This window comes from Syngnathus leptorhynchus, chromosome 7 (assembly GCF_054491065.1).
Source record: "Syngnathus leptorhynchus isolate UIUO chromosome 7, UIUO_Slep, whole genome shotgun sequence".
Lineage (NCBI taxonomy): Eukaryota > Metazoa > Chordata > Actinopteri > Syngnathiformes > Syngnathidae > Syngnathus > Syngnathus leptorhynchus.
The window spans coordinates 10792887-10813321 of record NC_141201.1 but is presented as its reverse complement, the minus strand read 5'-3'; the positions used below and the strand labels follow the sequence as shown (position 1 = coordinate 10813321).

The following is a 20435-nucleotide window of genomic DNA, read 5'->3' as shown; positions in this document are numbered from 1 at the left end:
ACGGTAGAAATAACTGCTTAAACAAAACAGACGTCAGTGGGATGAAGAAAAGTGTGACTGACCTGCATCTGAATAAAATTGTATGAAATAAAAATTTGATACGTGAATAACAATCCTTTGTAGGGTGCAAAACATGAACTGCTAACAGAAAAAAAAATTAACGAACGTTGAACATAATTAAAATAAATACAATCTAGGAGCACCATTTTGCATTTACATTTACAATGCGTGCAAATAGATTTTCCGTGTTTCAAATAAACGTTTAAAATAGTGCCAAAGGTTGTAGTGCCCCCCCTCCCCTGTCAAGGACGTGCGCGTTCCCGCCTCTCCATGAACGCGAGCTCCGTGCGCGCCCCCGAGACAAGGCGAATGCGGTAGCCTACGAAAAAACAAGCGAGCGGCGCCGGAGACACTAGAGGGGCGCAGTTTACCTCCAGCTAACAAGATCTCAATTTGGAGCTCACATTTCACGCCCCGCTGGGTTGTGTTGCTACCGGAGAGTGTTTTGGATATATTCGCGGACAGAGACAATAGGGTAAGTTGGGCTCGTTTACAAAGACGTCCGATGGTCGAAGGAGTCTGGCGTTAGGTGGGGAAAATGACGATGTGGCTGTAATTTTTGCACCTCCTTTTATGCCTCAAAATGGCGGCTAGGCCGCTCGGTCTGAAGCAGCAGGTAGCATGTCAGCACTGCACTTTATTTCCATCTACACATGTGCAACATTTGGTTTATTCAAGTATTTGGCCTCAGTGACGAAGTTAAATTTAGCTAATTGAGCTCAAGTGCACAATGGCACTCCCGTATGCGTTCATATAACGAGTACAGATTGTAGCTAACTTTCTGACTGCAATCATCAGCAGGCTAACGAAGGTAAGGTTCCGATTAACCTTATTGGTTGTCATAGTTCATATTTTGGATATCTCATAGTGATGTATGGTTGAAGAAACGCTATGTGTGCTAACGACATGACAACATGTCACTGGGTTGGGCCGGAAGGTTACTGTTGGCGTTTGTCGTTGTCATTACGCGAATGATTTGAAGACGATTTGGTGCTGTTTGACACTACGTCATTGCCGCTAAATATAAAATTGACACAGACGTCGCCATTGGTTATTATTCAAATTGGTTCGTCTTCTGTCTGCTCATTAGCTTCACTGCTAAGTCGGATGTTAGCATCGAGGAAGGGCGTCCGTCCAGTAATGGTCGCCCTGAAGGTTGCGTCTGGTTGTGTGAAATCTATTTCATGAAATGCAGATTTGGGGACGATATACAGTCGGTGTTTGGGTGTTTGTACACGACAGGGTGGTTTGCCGTCTCACCGGTGGGCGTCGGGCTCAGCTGGAGCTCCTTCGTCATGTGTGGGAGGAAATCAGGGTGGAGCGCATGCGAGTCGATGATGGTCTTCTCGGAATTGCGTCTTCGCCTTACCCAACTCGGTTTCCCCTTACGTGTTTTTCTAGTCATGATTCCGAGATTGAATCGTTTTTTTCTTCCCTTTTTCAAATTTTACGAATCCTAAAGATAGCATGATTTGATTCTGATGTGTGTTTTAGTATGGTATGGTTATTTCATGAGAATAACTAATGTCTATTGAGGACACTAGATTCTCATGCAGTTTACACATATATCAATTCAAATTTTCTTACTGAAATGAATTGAAATGCAATTAATATGTCCCACCCCCCAAATAGTAGAGCTTTTGCACTGTATTGTGAAATACAAATAACACAAAGTAAACGGTTGGTTGCCTCATCCTGTATCCCATTTCAGCTAATTCTGTCTTTAGTGCATGCAATGAAAATTGTGATGATGTGTGACTGTGTACATGCCAAAATAAACAAATAAAATCAACAGACAAAACTGGTTTTCTCAAATGTAATGTAGCTGAAAGTTGTTGTATTCGTGTGTTGGTGTTTGCCCCTAAGTGGCACGGCCTACTGAGTGAAGTCAGAAATTAGAGCCAGTTGGGTTGGCGCTTAACCACATGGAGTTCACGTGCAGATTCGGTTTCATGCACCTAGTGAATGTTTTTGTTTTGTATTTGAGTGTTCGACTGTTGGTCGGTCGCATGGGTAAAAGAGTAAAGAGAGTACATGGTAGAGTATTTTGTCACTTGGTTCGAGCGGCGGGCGATCCTGGTTGCAACTAAGTTGTTTCGCTCTGCTTTGCTTTTATGACTTCAAGACATGTTAGCTATACAATTAATTTGTAAGTCATACTTGTGCATTTATGTATATAGTCTTTGTGATATTGCAGTCACTGGTTAGATGTTATATCTTGTATTGAATTGTTGATGTGTTTGGATCTTTTGGATCTTAGCATGTCAGTTTGTGTTAGCAGCCCCAGTTGATGCCACTGTTACTTTCCCTAACGTTGTCTGACTTATCGTCACTGTTAGGAAATGAAGGCTGTCCAGATTCCAGATGCTAGGGATGCTTGATATTGAAAAAGTGACAAAGGCTTTAACTGTAGTTCTTTGCTAGGTCATGCAAAGATGTCTGCAAGATTAATGGTGAAAATAAAATATGAGTAGTGTCGGTACAGTTGTGCATGTTGGTCCATTCAATGATTTTCATCTTGCAAAAAGAATCATGTGACAAGTTTCCTTTTATTCTTGCTTCATGTGCATTCGTTTGGTTGACGTAACCCTTTGTATTAAGATGGCCCACTCTCTTGAACTGTCCAAGACGACGTTGTAAGCTTGGTGACGTCAAGTAACAAATATGTGCTCTGTAATGCATCGGGTGTGGCTCAGTCCAGTTGTGACTGAATAGCCGACTGCTGCTTCTTAAAGGGAAACAATGTTATTAATCTAGAATAGCTCCTCCAAGAAACGCTAACCTGTTGGGTTTAATCAGGAAATGAAATGACACCCCCAGAGCACTTTGCACCGTTTTACGACGGTTCCTGCTGCTGCTACACAAAGACAACAGAATCAATAGCGGAAAGAACAAGCAGATTTATGGATACACATCGATTGCAGCTTATTCCCCCTCCACCATCACTTCATTCCCAATTTTTGAGCTCAGCCAGTTAAACTGATTGGTTGGTATTTTTTTCAAGATTGCAGATACAAATGAAAGTGGATTATTGTGCGAACAAAAGAAACCCACAAATGACTAAAAATATGAAAATCATTTTACATTGCTTTTAAATGGCTAGTAGTTTTGCTACTGAAAACACTGAACTACAGGATAAGGAAACTTGAAAAACAAAATGGAAAATTATTTTTCCCTCATTCATTTCAAACATTTTTATTCAACCGTACAATAAATGTAAACAAATATAGAATAGAAAATAACACAAACTATTTAAACTACTAAAATTCTACCCCTCAGGAATAATGAATAAGCTTTTGAATACAAACGGAATTTTGAAGTTATGATTCTACTAATGATAGTACCATTATTGCTTTTAGCAATGTGCATGATGAAATGATTGATTGATACTTTAGTCCAGTGGCTGAACAGCTAGCTAGTAGTGGCTAAACTACTAATGTTTATATGGGCAGGTCAGAACAATTGCAATCATTTCCCAAAACTCTTCAACGCTAGTGTTGGGCTATTTTTGTCTTTATGAACCACAGCGGATTTGTTGGGAAACATCCAGAAACCCCGGCATGCTGTAATCAACACTCTATGAGAGATAAGCTGTCATTTGGACCTGTGTCAGATGCTGACATCACAGCTCAATAGTTAACTGGCAGCTACGTCAGTCGCAGGTCCTCTGCAGTGTGCAAGTGTCAGTTATGCATTTAGGGAAGCAAACACATTTTTTATGTTTGTTGCTTTATCAATTTAATAGAGAATAATGCCAAGCAGTGAAATGATGTCTGTTGCCTTTGTGGTTTTAGTCACTTGTAATGCAAAGAAAAACTAGTGTCAAATACATGGAGACTGCTGCTCTGTAATAAACATCCCAAATTTGAATCCATTCAATACTATTTTTCTCTCTTGCCAACCTTTTGTTGAAATGTGTATTCACAATGAGTAAGTGATTCAGCACAAGATGCCTCATTCTGGAAAATGGTCTGATAAAGCATGTGTGTATGCAAATGAGGGAGTAAGTGATTGTGTAAGGATCTTAAAAAGAAGTAAATTAGCTCTGTTTAGACTTTTGTCTTTTGGTCAGTCGGGGAGATTTAGTGATCGTAGTCCCAGTAGACTAAGAGGCTTAGTGCGGCTCATAGTTGGCCTGCCGTTGGCTGTTTAGTTTGGTATTTTATAAGGCTGGTAGTGTATATAAAATTGTATATATAAAATACATATACCCCATTTCATTTAATGTACCTTAGAAAGATCCCTCAACTGACAGTATGTTGACCTTGTAACCAGTAAAAACTGTGCTGTCGCCTCCCTGTGATTTCCCCATTCATCACTCCGCTTGGCACTTCTTAAGGAGGTGTGATAATGACACAATGACGTTTGGGAATTCGACGAGTGCGCAGCCGTTATTCGGGCCTCTTCGGCCATGACTTTGACTCTTTTTTTTTTTTTTTTTTTTTCTGTCCGCAACCTGTAATGGAAAGTTTGTCGCTCCTCAAATCTGGGTCAACTCTTGCATGTTTGCGCAGGAATTTGTAACCTGGAATTGTATTGATGTTGTGGATGCTTTTGAGAGCATCAAAAAAATCCACAGAATGAGTGATTGAGTTTTGTCGGATGGATGGCTTCATGCCATTCTTCTAATTGATGGGATGTAGTCATATTTTCGGAGTGCTGCTTTGACCTGGTAAAATAAGCAGTTTCCATGCATTTTTTTCCCCCTGCATTTAAACTGTTACGGGCATTGATGCAGCACCTCTTTGACCTACTATAGATATTTTCAGCTCCACCCACTCTCTATGTTATCTGTCATGCATACCTAACGCGCACCTCCATTTTTCCCTTTCAGATGCAGTGTAGACTCGGCTGTTGACTGGTCTGCAGGCTCTCCGCTTCTCTTGTCCCCAGGGGGCCCGATTCCTGAGGTCCCCGCTCTGTCCCCGGGCTGTGTCGGGTCTACACTAACTGACGCTATAGGAGTACACGGCTCATCCTCGCTCGCGTTGCTCGGATTCCGCATAGCTCATCTCCCGACTGAGGAGAGCGCGGCAGCTACACCATCTACTAGCAAGCGGTCTCTCCTTGCCCCGCCCACACCATCCCGTCACCATGGTGCTTTCCCAACGGCAACGAGATGAACTGTAAGTGGCCAATACACCTCTGTTTTATGACTCCAATAGTGCAAAGTCTAAATATTGTCCCTCTCCACTTACTAAAGTTCAGGTTGTAATGGTGTCATTTGGATAGGTAAACCTTGGTGAGGGTTTTGTTTAGATTTACATGATCAGGACGAGGGCTGAAATTGGTATGCAGAAGTGGAGCAGCATGATTATCAGCTCAACGAATGCAACTTGAAAAAACATAGGTGGTAATAAAGTTTCTTTAAATTGACCGAAGGCTACAACTGCCAAAGCAGAAAGTATGTAAATGACAATGTGGCCATTATTCTTTCAATTTAAGTCCTTTTTGGGGAGGGGTACTCGCATTTCACTTTATATGCTGGTATGCTGCTTCCTTAAATCACTCAGTGCTTCTGGGGCAACTACTGCACGGTTGTTCCTTATTTAAGCAGATTTGGCGCAGTTTAGTGCTCAGCTGCTTCCGGAGCCGGGTGGTATATTGAGGTTTAATGATCTTTTGCAGTCTGACACTACGAACAAAAAGGCAATGCAGTTTATATCAGTCTGGATTTGTGTCACAATTGAGATACTGAATTGGGTCCTGCTAAAAAGCAGTGGCAGGGAACTGAGTGTCTTCCATTTTATTGTCGTGCACTGCTTCACTTCCTGTATAAGCCTGGACTCAGCCTCCCTGCCAAGACATTACTAACCAATCAGAAGAAAAGGTCAACATTTGAGCAGAACTTTTATTGTAATCAATTTACATTTGATGCGCTTAGGAAACTGTCTTTGCCTGTTGCCTTTTCCTGAAAATGCAGTACCGAGGAAAATAGAAGAAAAATATTTCTCTGCTCCTTTGGCTCAGCTCTCGCCTGGCAAGCCACACCCACTAAGAAAGTGGGTCTTGAGAGCACATTATTCACCATGGCTAGGACTCTGTTCAAAACGAGTAGTCCAATCAAATTTGTCTACTTGCTGAGACTTATCCTTCATCTTTATCCTAATGGTTCCTGGGAGACATGATAATGTCATTGATTGGAGTTGGGTTGAGTCGTGAACATTTTTATTAACAATTGTGATAATTGTTATCATTCAGTTGATGTTTTGGTATCACACTGCAATATATCCCAAATATTTTATGAAACTTTTAAAAATCCAATCTTTTTCATGTGATTTTGCTCTGATAAAAATTACGTGATCGGCTCTACTTTCATAACATTCTGTCTTTTCTCTGCTCTTTGAGATGAATTAAATGCATTGATTTGGGTGTCTGTCTTCCAGTACGATTGTGGAATGCATCCACCTAACTTGTCATACATAACAAGGCAGCTAACATTCCCAACAATGTTTCTATGTTTTTAGATTAGTGCTGTGGGCGGGGCCTGTTGGTATGGGGAGCTCGTCTGGAATGCTAAGCTTTCATTAGTTCTGTACTAGTTGGAGGAAGCTTCCAAGACCCCCCAGCCAGAACCCCTCTTTTCCCAGTCTGTGGGCCAACAGCCCACAGGAAACTGGTGTCTTCAAGCATCAGATGCATTCTGATGATGAATTGCTGTTTGTCTCAGTAACTTAGACAAACCTCCCACCTATAGATGTTGGTCTTAAACAAAGTGATGTCAGAACCACAGTAGCAAATTTGCTGGCTAAAACAAGACACTTGCGTAACTCTGGTTTGTTAAAAATGGTCAGCTGTGTCTGGCTGTCAGCATCGAAGTTACGTCTATTAAACCGTCTGATCATCTTGCGGGACAAGAATAGCTTACCATCAAATTTTAGGGTTTTCCATTTGATTGTTTTATATTCTGACATTTTTTTTAATAACACATTTACTGTAATAATGACTTTTTTTTTTTTTTTAAATTAACAACAGTGATAAACTCCAGCACGATCCGACTTGCGTACAAATTCAAGTTATTTTGCTGCCGTAGGAACTGAGTTCAGTCATAAACAGAGCACCCCATGTAACCGTAATGTGTTTAGTTTTGGGTAGTTTAGGTTCATTAGCCGAGGATAAATATTTATATTTTAAATATAATTTTTCTAATAAGTTGCTATTTTGGCATCAACAGTCAGCTGTGTGATTCTGTACTCTCTTGACAACAGTCTTTTTTTTATTTTTTTTATGCTTAACCAATGAAAAGCACATTTGTGTGTCTTTACAGGGTCAGGGGACTCACTGCCTCAAGCATGTTTTAAAAATAGCTGAAGAACACAAACATGCTACTCCCCTTAAAGACCTGGCGGGCACCCGTGTGCTTTATTTTTTTTTAAGGTTTCTCCTCACTAAACAAAGAATATGCCCAGGGTCATCTTTCACACTCTGCGTACATTTGTGTACGTTATTCTCTGGCTGTAATCGCTTGATTGAATTACACTGGTACCCTAACCTGAATGTGTACATACGCATGTAATAGTCGACCGTTAACCTGTGCTAAATCGGTGAGGAATCCATACTTGTAGTAAATATTTGTATAAAAAACACTCGGAGGCAATTGAAATAAACCAGTAAATACTGGGAACTGAGCAATCCTTGTGCAAAGAATTCTTACCCTGCATGCATTTTCTAATGCAGTATATGTGAGGACCATCGCAAATCAAGGAATTCATCTTCTGAATTTCTTTTTCAGTGAAATGCGCTTTTAAACCTGGAATCAAATTACCTGTTCTTACGCCAACCATATTTGTAACAGACAAAAGTAAGGAGCTTGTAATTGTTTGTTATCCAGGCTCCTAGTCACACTTGCATGAATACAGTGAAGATGGGGATTGGAACTAGTTGAGCACAAAACACTCCCAGGTCTCACACTCTCGCACTACCTCTTGACTACATTCAGTCAGTGCAGCAGTTTGCTGTCAAAAACACTGGCGGAGGAGACAAAAGGACATTGTACCAGTAATAGAATTGACTTTGTAAATATTGAATCTTATTTACAAATATATTGACAGAGAGCAATGGATGTTATGAGCAGCCTTGCCGTTAATGACATGTGAAAAGGCAGGTAATGTGACAACCAGTATAGCCTGTGAAAGTGATACTGATATTGTCATGTCACTCGGCCAGAGACCAGCATGACGTTACGTCAACTGATATTTATTTAATGTTTTTGAATGCCCACCTCATTGATTTTTGTAGTAGAAAATTGGGAGGAAATGAAGTCATCTGCAGGCTGGAAGGATGGCTGACTCATCTCTCCTGGATGACATCATCCTGCTAACTGCTAATAACCATAGAAACCAGCCACTTCCTTTTTTTTTTTTTTTTTTTTTTTTTTTTTTTTTTTTACATTGCTTAAATAGTTCTTTACTTGGGGTTCTGAGAATTTACTACTCAATGTCTGTGTGGATAGAAGAAAAAAAAAAGATCTGCATGTCCACTATTCAAAACCACCATCACCTCACTACAGATGGAAAATGTGCTAAACCTGTCATATTTATGGACAGACTTGACCAACTTTCAATTTTGCATGATTTGAAATGAAAGGACTTACAATTAAGTCATTGTAGTTTTTCAAGTCTTCCTGCGGCATTCCATTGAGCCTTTCAGTTGACATTGAGACAGACAGCAACAGTTTGGACACACCCTCTCGTGTCACACCTCCACCACATCAAATAACGCCGAGTTTTAGCTTCCCTCACCTCGCACTGCTGTTTCTCCGATGATGATGACGCTCGCAAGTCGGCCCTCTTTTAGTGTTTGAAGTGGGCAGCCTGTCAGGAGTATAGATAACCTCCTGCTAACCTTGAACTCTAATGAGAGCCCCCCCCCCCCCCCCTTCTTGTTGTCATGGGTATTCAGGTGGGCAGAAGGTGAGGTGCACGCAGCACAGACTGCGCTGACAGATTGCAACTCCCTCCCCCTTCATACTGGCACCCTCAAGCATTTTCTCCCATACAGCTTGTCTGGCTTTTCTTGGCTTTAGATGTACGGCTTGTGGTGTATAAGTATAATAATTACAGAATGAATGTGTGGAGGAGGTGCAGTTTCCTTGTTTGTTTTTAGATTTTTTTTTTCTCCTCCTGGTCATTTTCACTGATACTATAGAAATATTTCAACAATGAAAGCTAAAAATATATTTTACTAATCAAATTGTGTATAGATTTTTTTTTATTCATAATAACCCATAATAATGACCAGGCATTAGTGACTCACATGGGCTTGAAAATATTTTGCTGAGGGTTGTTCCCTTCTGAGTGCAAGTGGTATTACAGAGTGAGTCACTCACTCTACCCAATTTCATTCTGCAGAATCGAGACGAACCTGGTCACAAGCTACATTCTTTTTAAACATGCCCTAAAACAACTTGATCAAAAATGGGAAAAAAATAAAAATGTAGCTCAAGGTCGACTCAACTATTGGCTCCCACTCCAGTACTCGCAGTGCCTTGTCCTTTTGAATAAATCATGATCACACCTCAAATGCTGTCTCAGAAAGTAGCTAACCGATACCATCAGTAGAGAGCCCAATATCTGTGATATTGAAGTTTATACACTCCTTGCTAGATTAAATATCACTTCCCAGCTCTACCCTGACCAGAAATTAGTTGACACGTTCCAGTTCTTTCAACTGCTTCTTTCAGCTTTCTTATTTTGTGATGAACTGGATGGAATCGTCACAACCAAAAGCCTGATCACCTCAAATATGTTTTCTGGCTTTATTCTGTATGTTTTGGATAGTGGTGAGACGGACACTGGGATCTCAATTACCCCCCCCCCCCCCCATTCACCCTCCACATTACAGTGATTCATTCTGTGGTGGGTTATTTACCCACAGCCACAGAACAGGAGGTCATTTTAGACAGCAGACAGATGTGATATCCATTATGCTGGCTAGGTTGTCAGTCATACATATAGTGTCCGACTTGTACTACACGTAAGGCTGATTTGTATACGTTAAATATTATTCTTATACATAGTTGAGACAATACATTGAGGTATATACATACCTATTTTGCTACACACATTATACTTAAGGCCTTATCTTGGTTGTGGTGATCATAGGTTTAATTATGGATCCTCTTTTTATGTTCCAGAAATCGAGCCATAGCTGATTATCTGCGTTCCAATGGATATGAAGGCGCATATTCCACGTTCAAGAAGGAGGCAGAATTAGACATGGTGAGTAGACTTTACACTGATCGGATCGTCGGGATCGCATCGGCCAATTGTTTTATGGCCAGTAATCAACTCTAATAATGTCTTTAGTTCGCTGATCATTGATCCAATTGAAAAATGCCCTTTTGACAACCTTTTTGGTGGTTCTTTTTCTTTTCTTTCAAAAGTTCAGTTTTTACTGGGAATGTCTCTCTCTCTCTCTCTTTCTTTTTCTCTTTCTTTTTCTCTTTCTTTTTCTCTTTCTTTTTCTCTTTCTTTTTCTCTCTCTTTTTCTCTCTCTTTTTCTCTCTCTTTTTCTCTCTCTCTCTCTCTCTCTCTCTCTCTCTCTCTCTCTCTCTCTCTCTCTCTCTCTCTCTCTCTCTCTCTCTCTCTCTCTCTCTCTCTCTCTCTCTCTCTCTCTCTCTCTCTCTCTCTCTCTCTCTCTCTCTCTCTCTCTCTCTCTCTCTCTCTCTCTCTCTCTCTCTCTCTCTCTCTCTCTCTCTCTCTCTCTCTCTCTCTCTCTCTCTCTCTCTCTCTCTCTCTCTCTCTCTCTCTCTCTCTCTCTCTCTGTAATATATATATATATATATGTGTATATATATGTATATATATATGTATATATATATATATATATATATGTATATATTATGTCCCCACTCCACCCCCGCAAAAATGAATTAAGATCCACCCCAAGCATGGGCTGCCAGTCACCCATCCCTGGTCTAAATACTTAAAGACATTGCTTTAATGTAATCTGCATCTTATCCCATCGTTCCCCCCCTAACTTCTTATAGAGTCTTCTCGTTTCACCTTACCTTCACATTTCACCTCACCTCTTTGTTGTGAGCCTTTATTTATTCCTCTGGCAGACGTTTTCTGAGTGGAAGGTTTAATAATAGATGAGGATGAACAGCATGGGGGTAACCACGTACTCTTGGGGTTTTATAGCTATGGCCAAAACAAACCTTTGGAAGCCTATATGATATTGGGACAAATTTTCCTTGAATATATTGCATTTATCAGTTGAAATTTACCTGCTTGTTAAATATAGCTGGTTGCGTTTGACAGAATCAAATGTTTTTGCCGTGGCCCTTGTGACTGTCTCTGTGGTTTAGCAGGTTTAAATTGCAAAAATAATTTAAATGTGTCCACAACCAATTACTCTGTAGTTACATGAGAGAAAATATAGATATACACATACACTTAGATATTTGGATCCATAATACCCACTGGTCATAAATTGGCAGCCTGCAGTGTAGTCTGGCACATTTTGTCACTCTCGTGTAGGTTGTTAGCATCCAGGCAGATGGCCGGTTAGATGATAGCAGGCTTGTTTAAAAAAAAGAAAAAAAGAAAAAAACTACTAATGCATAATGTCGTTTCCTTCAAAAGTCTTGTATATTCCTGTAACATGGCACGGTGCCTTGAAGCTCCTGGTAACTGTGAAAGCTTCATTGGCGGCCCCGCAAGGGTGTGAGGGTGGCGATTGTTAAAATTCACAACTAGCTCCTCAGCCTTGCCATTACACAAAAGCAGAAATTCTAAAGTAGTATTCAATGCTGATGCTTGCAGTGACGAGAGAGACATAATGAATGAGACTCAAATGAGGGAAATGGAGAGGAATGCTCATGCAAAAGAAGGCAAACAACTCAATTCTAAGTTTTTAAAATTTTATTCTTATTTCACTCAACAATTCAAATCTATAAAATCCCTAAAAGTCATTTATAGCCTTGCCCATCAATATAAATAAGCTGCCATACCATTAAATTGCTGACCAAAATGAATAATTTATTATTAGCAGATTTTGAAGACATTATCATGATGCAGGCGTCTGTCAAAGGCTGTACATGCATTCTTTTGGTTTTTTTTAAGCAACTCTGAAAGGAGTTGCCAACATATCCCGCACACCTTCCTCAGTTTAGCAGTTGGGTAGCTATTGTGGGAAGGGTCAAGACTTGTTTGTTTGTGTGTGTGTGTGCGTGTATTTGTAGTGTGGATGTTGTACAGTAGCATGCTTGCGTCGGAACCAAGTGTAAGTAATTGTTTTCTTTCATATAAGACATGCCACCATTGTCACTGGCCTTTTTTGATTCTGCTGATTCTTCAACTCGTTGCCTTTTTGCATCCAACCACCCCACACCCCCACCCTTGCTCCTCTCAGAATGAAGAATTGGACAAGAAGTATGCTGGCCTTTTGGAAAAAAAATGGACTTCAGTCATCAGATTACAAAAGAAGGTTTGTTTTTTTTGCCACTTTCGCAGGAGGCTTGTGGGGAATGCAGTCTTGTGAATTGTTTGTGACATCACCCATGGAGCCACTTTACTTTTACTGTGTATTTATAATCATCTCTTTAGAATACTAACTTACTGCCATTGCTAAAGCTTTTTAATATTGAATATTGGAACTCCCTTACCTTTAGTTTGGTTCAATAAACCTCCATCTGCTAACATACTTACTTGGTCTGGGCAGGTTATGGAACTTGAATCTAAACTGAACGAAGCAAAGGAGGAAATCACCCTGGGCGGACCAGTTAGTCAAAAGCGAGACCCCAAAGAGTGGGTTCCACGTCCTCCAGAAAAGTATGCGCTGAGTGGCCACCGCAGTCCTGTTACCAGAGTCATCTTCCACCCAGTCTTCAGTGTGATGGTGTCTGCTTCAGAGGATGCAACAATAAAGGTTAGTGTGGCTGAAAGGCACATTTTCCCCCATGTATTGTGTATTTTCAATTAGTCACAGTATTAACACTTAAAAATATGCTCACTCAAATATATTTTATTATTAAGATATGGTTGACTGTTTTGAAGTATTGATGGTAAATGTTTGCTTGAAACTACCATTTAGATAGTTTGCAAATGTTGTTTCTTTCCATTCCTCTTCCATGATGTTGTAGTCCTCAAATCGGTCTGCTTCTCAAAGGTGCTTTTATGGGCACACCTGAGATTGCACCAGCATTATCTTTGTGTGCCCAGAATCAAAGTACAAACTCTCAATTCCAATAGTCTATTAAGCTGTTTGTTCTTCATAAATTATTCATCAAGCACATGTTCATCTTTCCCTTTCCAGTAGCCACCACGGTTTGCTCCCAGTGCAACGACTCCCCTTGGCACAATGCCACATTTCTATTCTTCATAAGCAGCATCTGCGCCACCAAGCCCAACCACCATCGGCGGAGCAAGAGCAAGGCTCTGAGCCCAAATCTTAAATTTTGCTCCACCTTCCTGCTCCTGCTCTTGCTCTTTAGCTGCTTTCTTCGTTCTCTCTGTCTTTCTCCTGGCCTGCACTTATTTGGTGCCCTACTTTTTCTACCTCTCAACAGCCCTGTTGAATTTTTAATTGAGTAGACCTTGCACGCTTCAGATTGTTTTGACAAGTCAAACAAGCCAAAATAGCTTTTTAGTCTGAAAACTAAACTGAGTAGACATTATGTGCAACTGCTTTTTGTACTGCTTTTGTCCAAAGTTAATTAAAGGAGGAGGCTACGATGCAAGGTGCCACTCAATTCATCATGAGTAAAAAATAAAATAAAAAAAAGAAATTAAAAAAAAAAGAGTCAGTAATAATGCTAAGTGTGTCCGAGTAGCTTAGAGTTACAGGTTGTTGTAAAGGCTTATTTGCCCAAGATGCTGATGAAATGCGTAATGTGCTGATCAAGCGACTCTACAAAGTTCCAAACACATTAACTCGGCTGATCTCTCCCCCTGTGCATTTTATACCTCACAACCATCTGGCACATTTAGCCCCTCTAGAAAGGGACGGTGGGGTCTCCCATTACCGTCTGGACAAAATCCCCCAACCAAAGCAGTGAGGCGAGGAGTGTTTGTTTCTCTGTGACCGTCTGCTTGAAAACCAAACATGAGCAGCTTTCTTGGGTTTAAATCCATCCTGCTTCCTCCCATAATTACTGATTCTGTTTGTGCTCCATATTAGTGCAGTCATTAAAACCTTCAGCAGAAGGTCTTGACCATAGAAAGAGACGATTAGAAATCCACAGTTAGTCTAACTTGGAGCATTTTATAAGATCTGTCAAGGCTGTTCTCTTTTGTCATCTGTTGTGTTTAGAGTTGGGAAAGTATGGAATATTTACGGAACGTTTCTGAGGACTGCACATGAAGAGACATCATGAACAGAAGCTTGTTTTCTGTGATCCAATTTGCTCGTGTGCTCTTTAGGTGTGGGACTATGAGACCGGAGACTTTGAACGCACACTTAAGGGCCACACAGATTCCGTGCAGGACATCTCTTTTGACCAGACTGGAAAACTACTTGCATCTTGCTCTGCCGACATGACTATCAAGCTGTGGGATTTCCAAGGTTTCGAGTGCATCAGGACTATGCATGGTAGGTTTTCTAACATGCCAACATCCCTATGTCACAAACAAATCAGAATGAATACATAAATGAATGAAAATAAATAAATAAATAAATAAATAAATAAATAAATAACACTTAGAATAAAGAGAAAAGTAAAAAAAAGAAATTGAACATTTGGAACATTTTATAGATTTCCCGACAGCAACAAATTCGAACTGACCTTAAAAATGTAATGAAATTACATTGAGCAATTTCTATGGTACATGTGTATACAGATACTAAACTGGAGGAGGTCTTCATTATGTAACGTGTCTGTTAAAATATTATTTTTTTATTTAGACTGGTCTTAATAGACTTTATAGCTTTTCCGGGAGGTGGATGTGAGCTACTTAAAATCTTCCTCAAGTTCACTGCACAAAGTCAGTCTGCAGAGAGAACCTTTGATCAAATTGAGGCTTCGCAGTTTCCCCTCTACTCCTTAGGCCACCTTTTTGTTCACTTTCAGTTCACCCTTCTCAAACCCTCATGCGTTTTCATTAACTTACAACAATGAGACACCAAGCTGTTGATGTAGATAAGTGTTGAATGAGTCAATTGTTTCACGATCCTCTTCCGCTATGTCCTGCATCACACGATACCAGTGTGACGGTATGCCTGATACACACATTTATAGCTATTACTTATGTCTGTTGAGCGGGTCAAATCAGGTCTAACAACTTGGTAATCAACCCGATATTGTATCCACTGTGAAACTGTGTGAAAGCCCAGCTCACTGCTTAGATTTTATAGTTAGCACATTGTGCCCAAAAAAAGCAATTCATTTTGCCCTTTTGGTGGTTTTCCACTTGCATCACCAAAATCTGACCCTGATTTCCTCCCATCCCCCCTTGTAATCGCTAAAGTTTCCGACTCTGTTCTTTTAGGACATGACCACAATGTGTCATCAGTAGCCATTATGCCCAATGGAGATCACATAATTTCTGCCTCAAGGGACAAAACGATGAAGATGTGGGAGGTGGCAACTGGGTAAGATCTTTTAATTCAGAATTATTTGGAAAAAGTCTTGAAGTATTTATTTGCCTAGGTGTCATATTTATTGGGTGGTAATTCATCTCTAAATGTGTTTTCCCACAAGTTACTGTGTGAAGACCTTCACTGGCCACAGGGAGTGGGTGCGCATGGTGCGACCCAACCAGGATGGCACTTTGGTTGCCAGCTGCTCCAATGATCAGACGGTGCGCGTGTGGGTTGTAGCCAACAAAGAGTGCAAAGCTGAACTGCGGGAGCATGAGCATGTGGTGGAGTGCATTTCGTGGGCGCCAGAGAGCGCTTATCCCACCATACTTGATGCCACTGGTTCTGAGGTGAGGGATGACTTGGATTTTAACCAGCAGTCTGGATTAGTGTATGGAAAAAGACGAACCAACTGTACAAGTGTGGAGTTGATATTTGCTTGACAGCCTTGTTTCTTGATTTAAAAGCAACTTCTCCAGGTAAGATGATGTAAAGTATTTGCTCAGTTTAAGTGATTGTAGTCTTTGTTCACACAAGGTTGTATGTTTTGAATGTCGTCCAACTGGAGGGTCCTCAATTTGTCTCTCCTTGGAATTGACATTTTCCACGGTCATTGAATGGTCATTAAATTGTTTACTTTAACATAACAAAGAAAAACAAAAAGGCTTGTTGAAAAATAACTTCTAATGTTTTACTTCGTCAACATGTATGTTTTTCCTTTAATGCGTCTATTTGACCAAAACATGTCCTGCAGTAATTTTGCCACATTGATTGATTTACTTTTTTTATTTTTCTTTTTTTATGTTTTGTCCAACCAGAGCAAGAAGAGTGGTAAATCAGGCCCTTTCCTGCTGTCTGGCTCCAGAGACAAAACTGTCAAGATGTGGGATGTTAGCATAGGCATGTGCCTTATGACACTGGTAAGGTCTATTTCAAGTGTTTTTTCTTTTCAGTGCGGAAACCATTTTGCTTCATTTATAAATTCTGTACCACAGGTCGGCCATGACAACTGGGTGCGTGGGCTCCTTTTCCACCCGGGAGGCAAGTTTATTGTGACCTGTGCAGATGACAAGACCTTAAGGATCTGGGACTACAAGAACAAGCGCTGCATGAAAACCCTGAGTGCCCATGATCACTTTGTTACCTCTTTGGGTAAGCAGACCTCCTGTCCTCTTATCCCCTGCTATTATCTCTTCAGCTGCTGTCCCTGCCACTAGCTTATATACCCTCCTGCTTCCACGGCAATTCCTTGTGAACAAGACCATTATCTCCTTTGCTGGTCTTGAGTGTCCTGAGGGGTGCCACCAGTGAGCCATTCACCTCCCTTTTTCACTTCTGCTTATTGATATAGCTCAGTAATTCCCTTGAGGACTATCTCAGCCAATTATTTTGGCAAGCTGGTTGACATTTTTCTCTTAAAACTCATAACTACAAACAGCAAGCGCTGTGAGTTGTTGAACATTTTGCAAAAGCTTCTTTGTTATTGTCATTTGTGCTCGCAACAAAACTTGTTTTTGATTTCTATAATCAATAGTGGTACAGTATCTTGGTGCGCTCCACTCTAAATGGAGCTGTGTCCCAAATAAGGGTCGGTACTTTTGTACATTTTCTCACCTGGATAGTACTTCGCAAAACAAATGGACAAACTTGCATAGGCAGCAATTACTTCCACCTTCAACTGCACAGCCGAACCAAAAGGAAAGGACACGTGAACAGAAATGGTGCATGTGAGACAGATACACATATTGTATAATTACGCAGAAGTAATAATTCTCAGCGGGGTGAACAGTAGCCCTTAACATGTCTGGCTCAACCCTTAGGCAAGTGTTTGTACCAGTAAAGGACTCCCTTTCAAGTCAACATCTGGTGCTTGACAACTGTTTAAGGAACGAACAAAAAACTTGCACTGTGCGTTATTAATTGAGCATAATGTCAGCATTAATTACATATGATTGTTTCACGTTAATGACATGTAATGCACTTAGGTTTTGTTCTGATCTTTGTTCATTTCAGATTTCCACAAGACTGCTCCTTACGTGGTCACTGGGAGTGTAGATCAGACGGTAAAAGTGTGGGAGTGCCGCTGAATAGGACCTCCAAAGATTGGACCAGCACCCCGACTACCCAGATGGTCTTCTGGATTCTGCCCCCTCCACACACATACCCCCTTCCCTCACCCTGTCATTCTCCCCACCCCCAACCCCCCTCTCACCTAAGCTAAACTTCACCCGCACATCTTCATCTCCTTCGGCTGCACCTGCCACCATGGTTACTTACTCATTGCGCTCTCTGGTCTAATAATCTCTGCCCTTCTATGTAAATTATTCCTGGATGTAGATCAAGCTATTAAATGTTACACAAAAAAAGTATTCTTGCATGGTAATCAAAACTTGTATACTGTAAATTTGCATAACGTCTAGAAGTACCATAGGTTTAACACAGGGCTGGCCGTCTGTCACGCAGCCTTACTGACCAACCGAAGGCAGATGTTTTTGATGTAGGGCACTAAAAAATAATTTAAGAAATGACAGTGTCTTTATGTGTAAGATTACTTTTGTCCATTTTTTTTTTTTTTTTTTATAGAACTTCTGTCTCCCTCTTTCTCGCTCGCCTTTCCTGTCCTAGTCTGATGGCACCTAGCTTGGTAAAACCTTCGAGCGATCAGGCAGAAAAAGCGTATACGGTGACACTGTCTGTCGGCCTTTGTTATTAAAATAATCTGTAGCTTTATACCATCACTTCTCAAATGTGCATACCATTTCTCTTCATGTGGAGCTTGCTCATATTTTAATGGTTGTATATACCAATCTTGCAAACTGTTGTCCTTGGACCTCGGGGTGGGGAGCTTTGAACAAATATTAGGCTTTAGTTGTAACATCCCATTAAGAACAGCACTGAGCTATTCGCTAAAGTTTAGTGGAGGCTGTCGATCTGCACGCCTGAGTGGAGATCAGGGATTACGCCAATTTCTAATCTTCAGCACTTGATAAAGATGCCGGCTTTGTCTCCTTTGCGTTTTCTCTGACCTTCCTTTTGCCCCTCAACTCCCAGCCATTTTGCCCTACAACCCGTAGGGTATTTGTGTAATATAGGAAGGATGTATAGACTAACGATACTTAGTTGTCGCTTGGCGCGTCTAAAGACTACAAACATGAACCTTCTCTTGCAAAAAGAGGAAAGGAAGAAAAACATGACAAGTCGATGTGCTCTCCCAGGTTTGATATTTGGGATATGCAGAGATATCTTAATTTCTGAGGGGTGAAAAGCATGTTCTGCTCAATAAAAATAAGTTGAATCGGTTTTCTGTGAAAATATGAACTGTAAATTTAGCTAGTTAAGCCATTTGGCAGTTTTGTAATGTGGTGAAAGATGAGCTGAATAGAACTGGGGGTAGTTTTGGACTGTGGAGAAAGTGTTAGCAGCGAACATGCTAAGTCACGTTCAAGCTTCATATGTTCTCTGTAATATGAGTATCTTTACTGAGCAGCCCCACAAACCACTTGACGTGTTTCTGAGTGGCATTCTTCTCAAGGTTAATTTTAACTGGGAAGAATGTCTGATAGATTGGGATTAAAAAAAAAAAAAATCGACCAGTCATTCCTTTCCCAGTTGTAGGACAAGAAATGAAACATCAACCAAACAGTGTTGGTTCATTAAGTCTTGCACATCCCCCGTTTACGCTAAATCTTCAACTCTATTGTTCAAAGACGAATTCACTGTTGATAATTGCATAAACCTATAATTTTCCAATTGCAGTTCTCCATTGCTTCAATAAACTCATTAGCTTCTTTGCTACATTTTTTTTTTTTCTTTTCACGTGTGTACTGGATGTGGTGCTCTGCTGCTGAAGCTCCTCGCGGTGTAAAATGTGACCTGTTGATATACGGTATAGCGCTGCTGCACGGTAATCTACATCAGGGGCTGAAGTGGTCTTAACACATTAAGGTACATAGTGGCTTAACAGTGAACAGCGGCATGACAGGTGTTGAGAAAAGGATGCTCAGTATGGCTAGACCACTCAATCCCTCTTGTAGAATGGACTGATTTATTGTGAGTGTGGCTCTTCTACCCCCCCCCCACCCCCCTTTTCTTCCCAAAGGGGGTTTCTACACTTACAAACATTTCATCAGACCAGGTTGATCCAAAGGAGAACCCTCTTTTAGGGAATGTTACAGCTATCCCTTAGGTATCTTCTGCCTGACTTTGTAGTAGAAAATTTGGAATGATAATGGCAAAGTATTGTGTTCAAGCTGATACCAAAAAATGTCTACATTCTGGTTTAGCCAAGAAACCAGCCTTTAGTCCATTTAGTCCATTATTGCCACCAATTTTAGAAAATTTGCTCTCACCCGCAGGGCCACACGATGACATGTCAGGCCTTAGACTATTCCTCCAGTGATTTTAAATTAAAGATGTAAAATAAAAGATTGATGACATTTGGGGGGCTCTTTTTCTAATTTATGGATCACAGCTACTGTGTTGTATGCAAGTGTTTCTCCTTTCCCAAGCAATTATTTTGCTCTCTGGTCTGGCTTGAGTGGCCTGACTTGAGTTTTTGCTGTCTGTGTGTCATTTCTGCCTCAAGTCAACCAGTCCTCTCTAACATGCGTGTGAACCTCATTGAGGGCTTCAGACTGCACAACAAGCTCTTACTTGAGAGTTCATGATGTTTTCACCACTATGGTCTCACTCTTCACGCTACAAACTGTTAACAATATACCTGGATGTCAATTATTGTTTGCAATATAATAAAAACAAATCTGCATATTTGAGCAAATGTGTGTATTCTTGAATGTTTTCATTTCGCAAGTTGGTTCTCAAAATACGTCATTACTTGGTGGAGGAAAGAGTTG

The 20435-nt window shown here is 40.7% G+C and overlaps 1 protein-coding gene across 2 annotated transcripts; it reads left to right on the top strand.

Moving 5' to 3' along the window:
* Positions 1-311: 311 nt before the first annotated feature.
* On the top strand, positions 312-20359 carry pafah1b1a (platelet-activating factor acetylhydrolase 1b, regulatory subunit 1a). Of its 2 annotated transcripts, none has more exons than XM_085916249.1 (11): positions 312-535; positions 4895-5186; positions 10196-10280; positions 12418-12492; positions 12727-12933; positions 14427-14595; positions 15492-15594; positions 15704-15932; positions 16401-16502; positions 16578-16734; positions 17596-20359. In XM_085916249.1, exons 2-11 carry the CDS (start codon positions 5155-5157, stop codon positions 17667-17669), a joined length of 1233 nt encoding a protein of 410 aa, XP_085772375.1. In that variant the 5' UTR covers positions 312-535; positions 4895-5154; the 3' UTR covers positions 17670-20359. The 2 variants fall into 2 exon arrangements, with proteins under 2 accessions (XP_085772375.1, XP_085772376.1); XM_085916250.1 differs by lacking the exon at positions 312-535 and adding an exon at positions 668-871.
* The last annotated feature ends 76 nt before the right edge of the window (positions 20360-20435 follow it).

Bases quoted from the DNA above. Each gene is read 5' to 3' on its own strand.
- pafah1b1a (XM_085916249.1), top strand. From the start codon at position 5,155: ATGGTGCTTTCCCAACGGCAACGAGATGAACT. The intron at 12,934-14,426 runs GTTAGTGTGGCT...TGTGCTCTTTAG, and splicing joins CAGAGGATGCAACAATAAAG to GTGTGGGACTATGAGACCGG. The intron at 15,595-15,703 runs GTAAGATCTTTT...TTTTCCCACAAG, and splicing joins ATGTGGGAGGTGGCAACTGG to TTACTGTGTGAAGACCTTCA.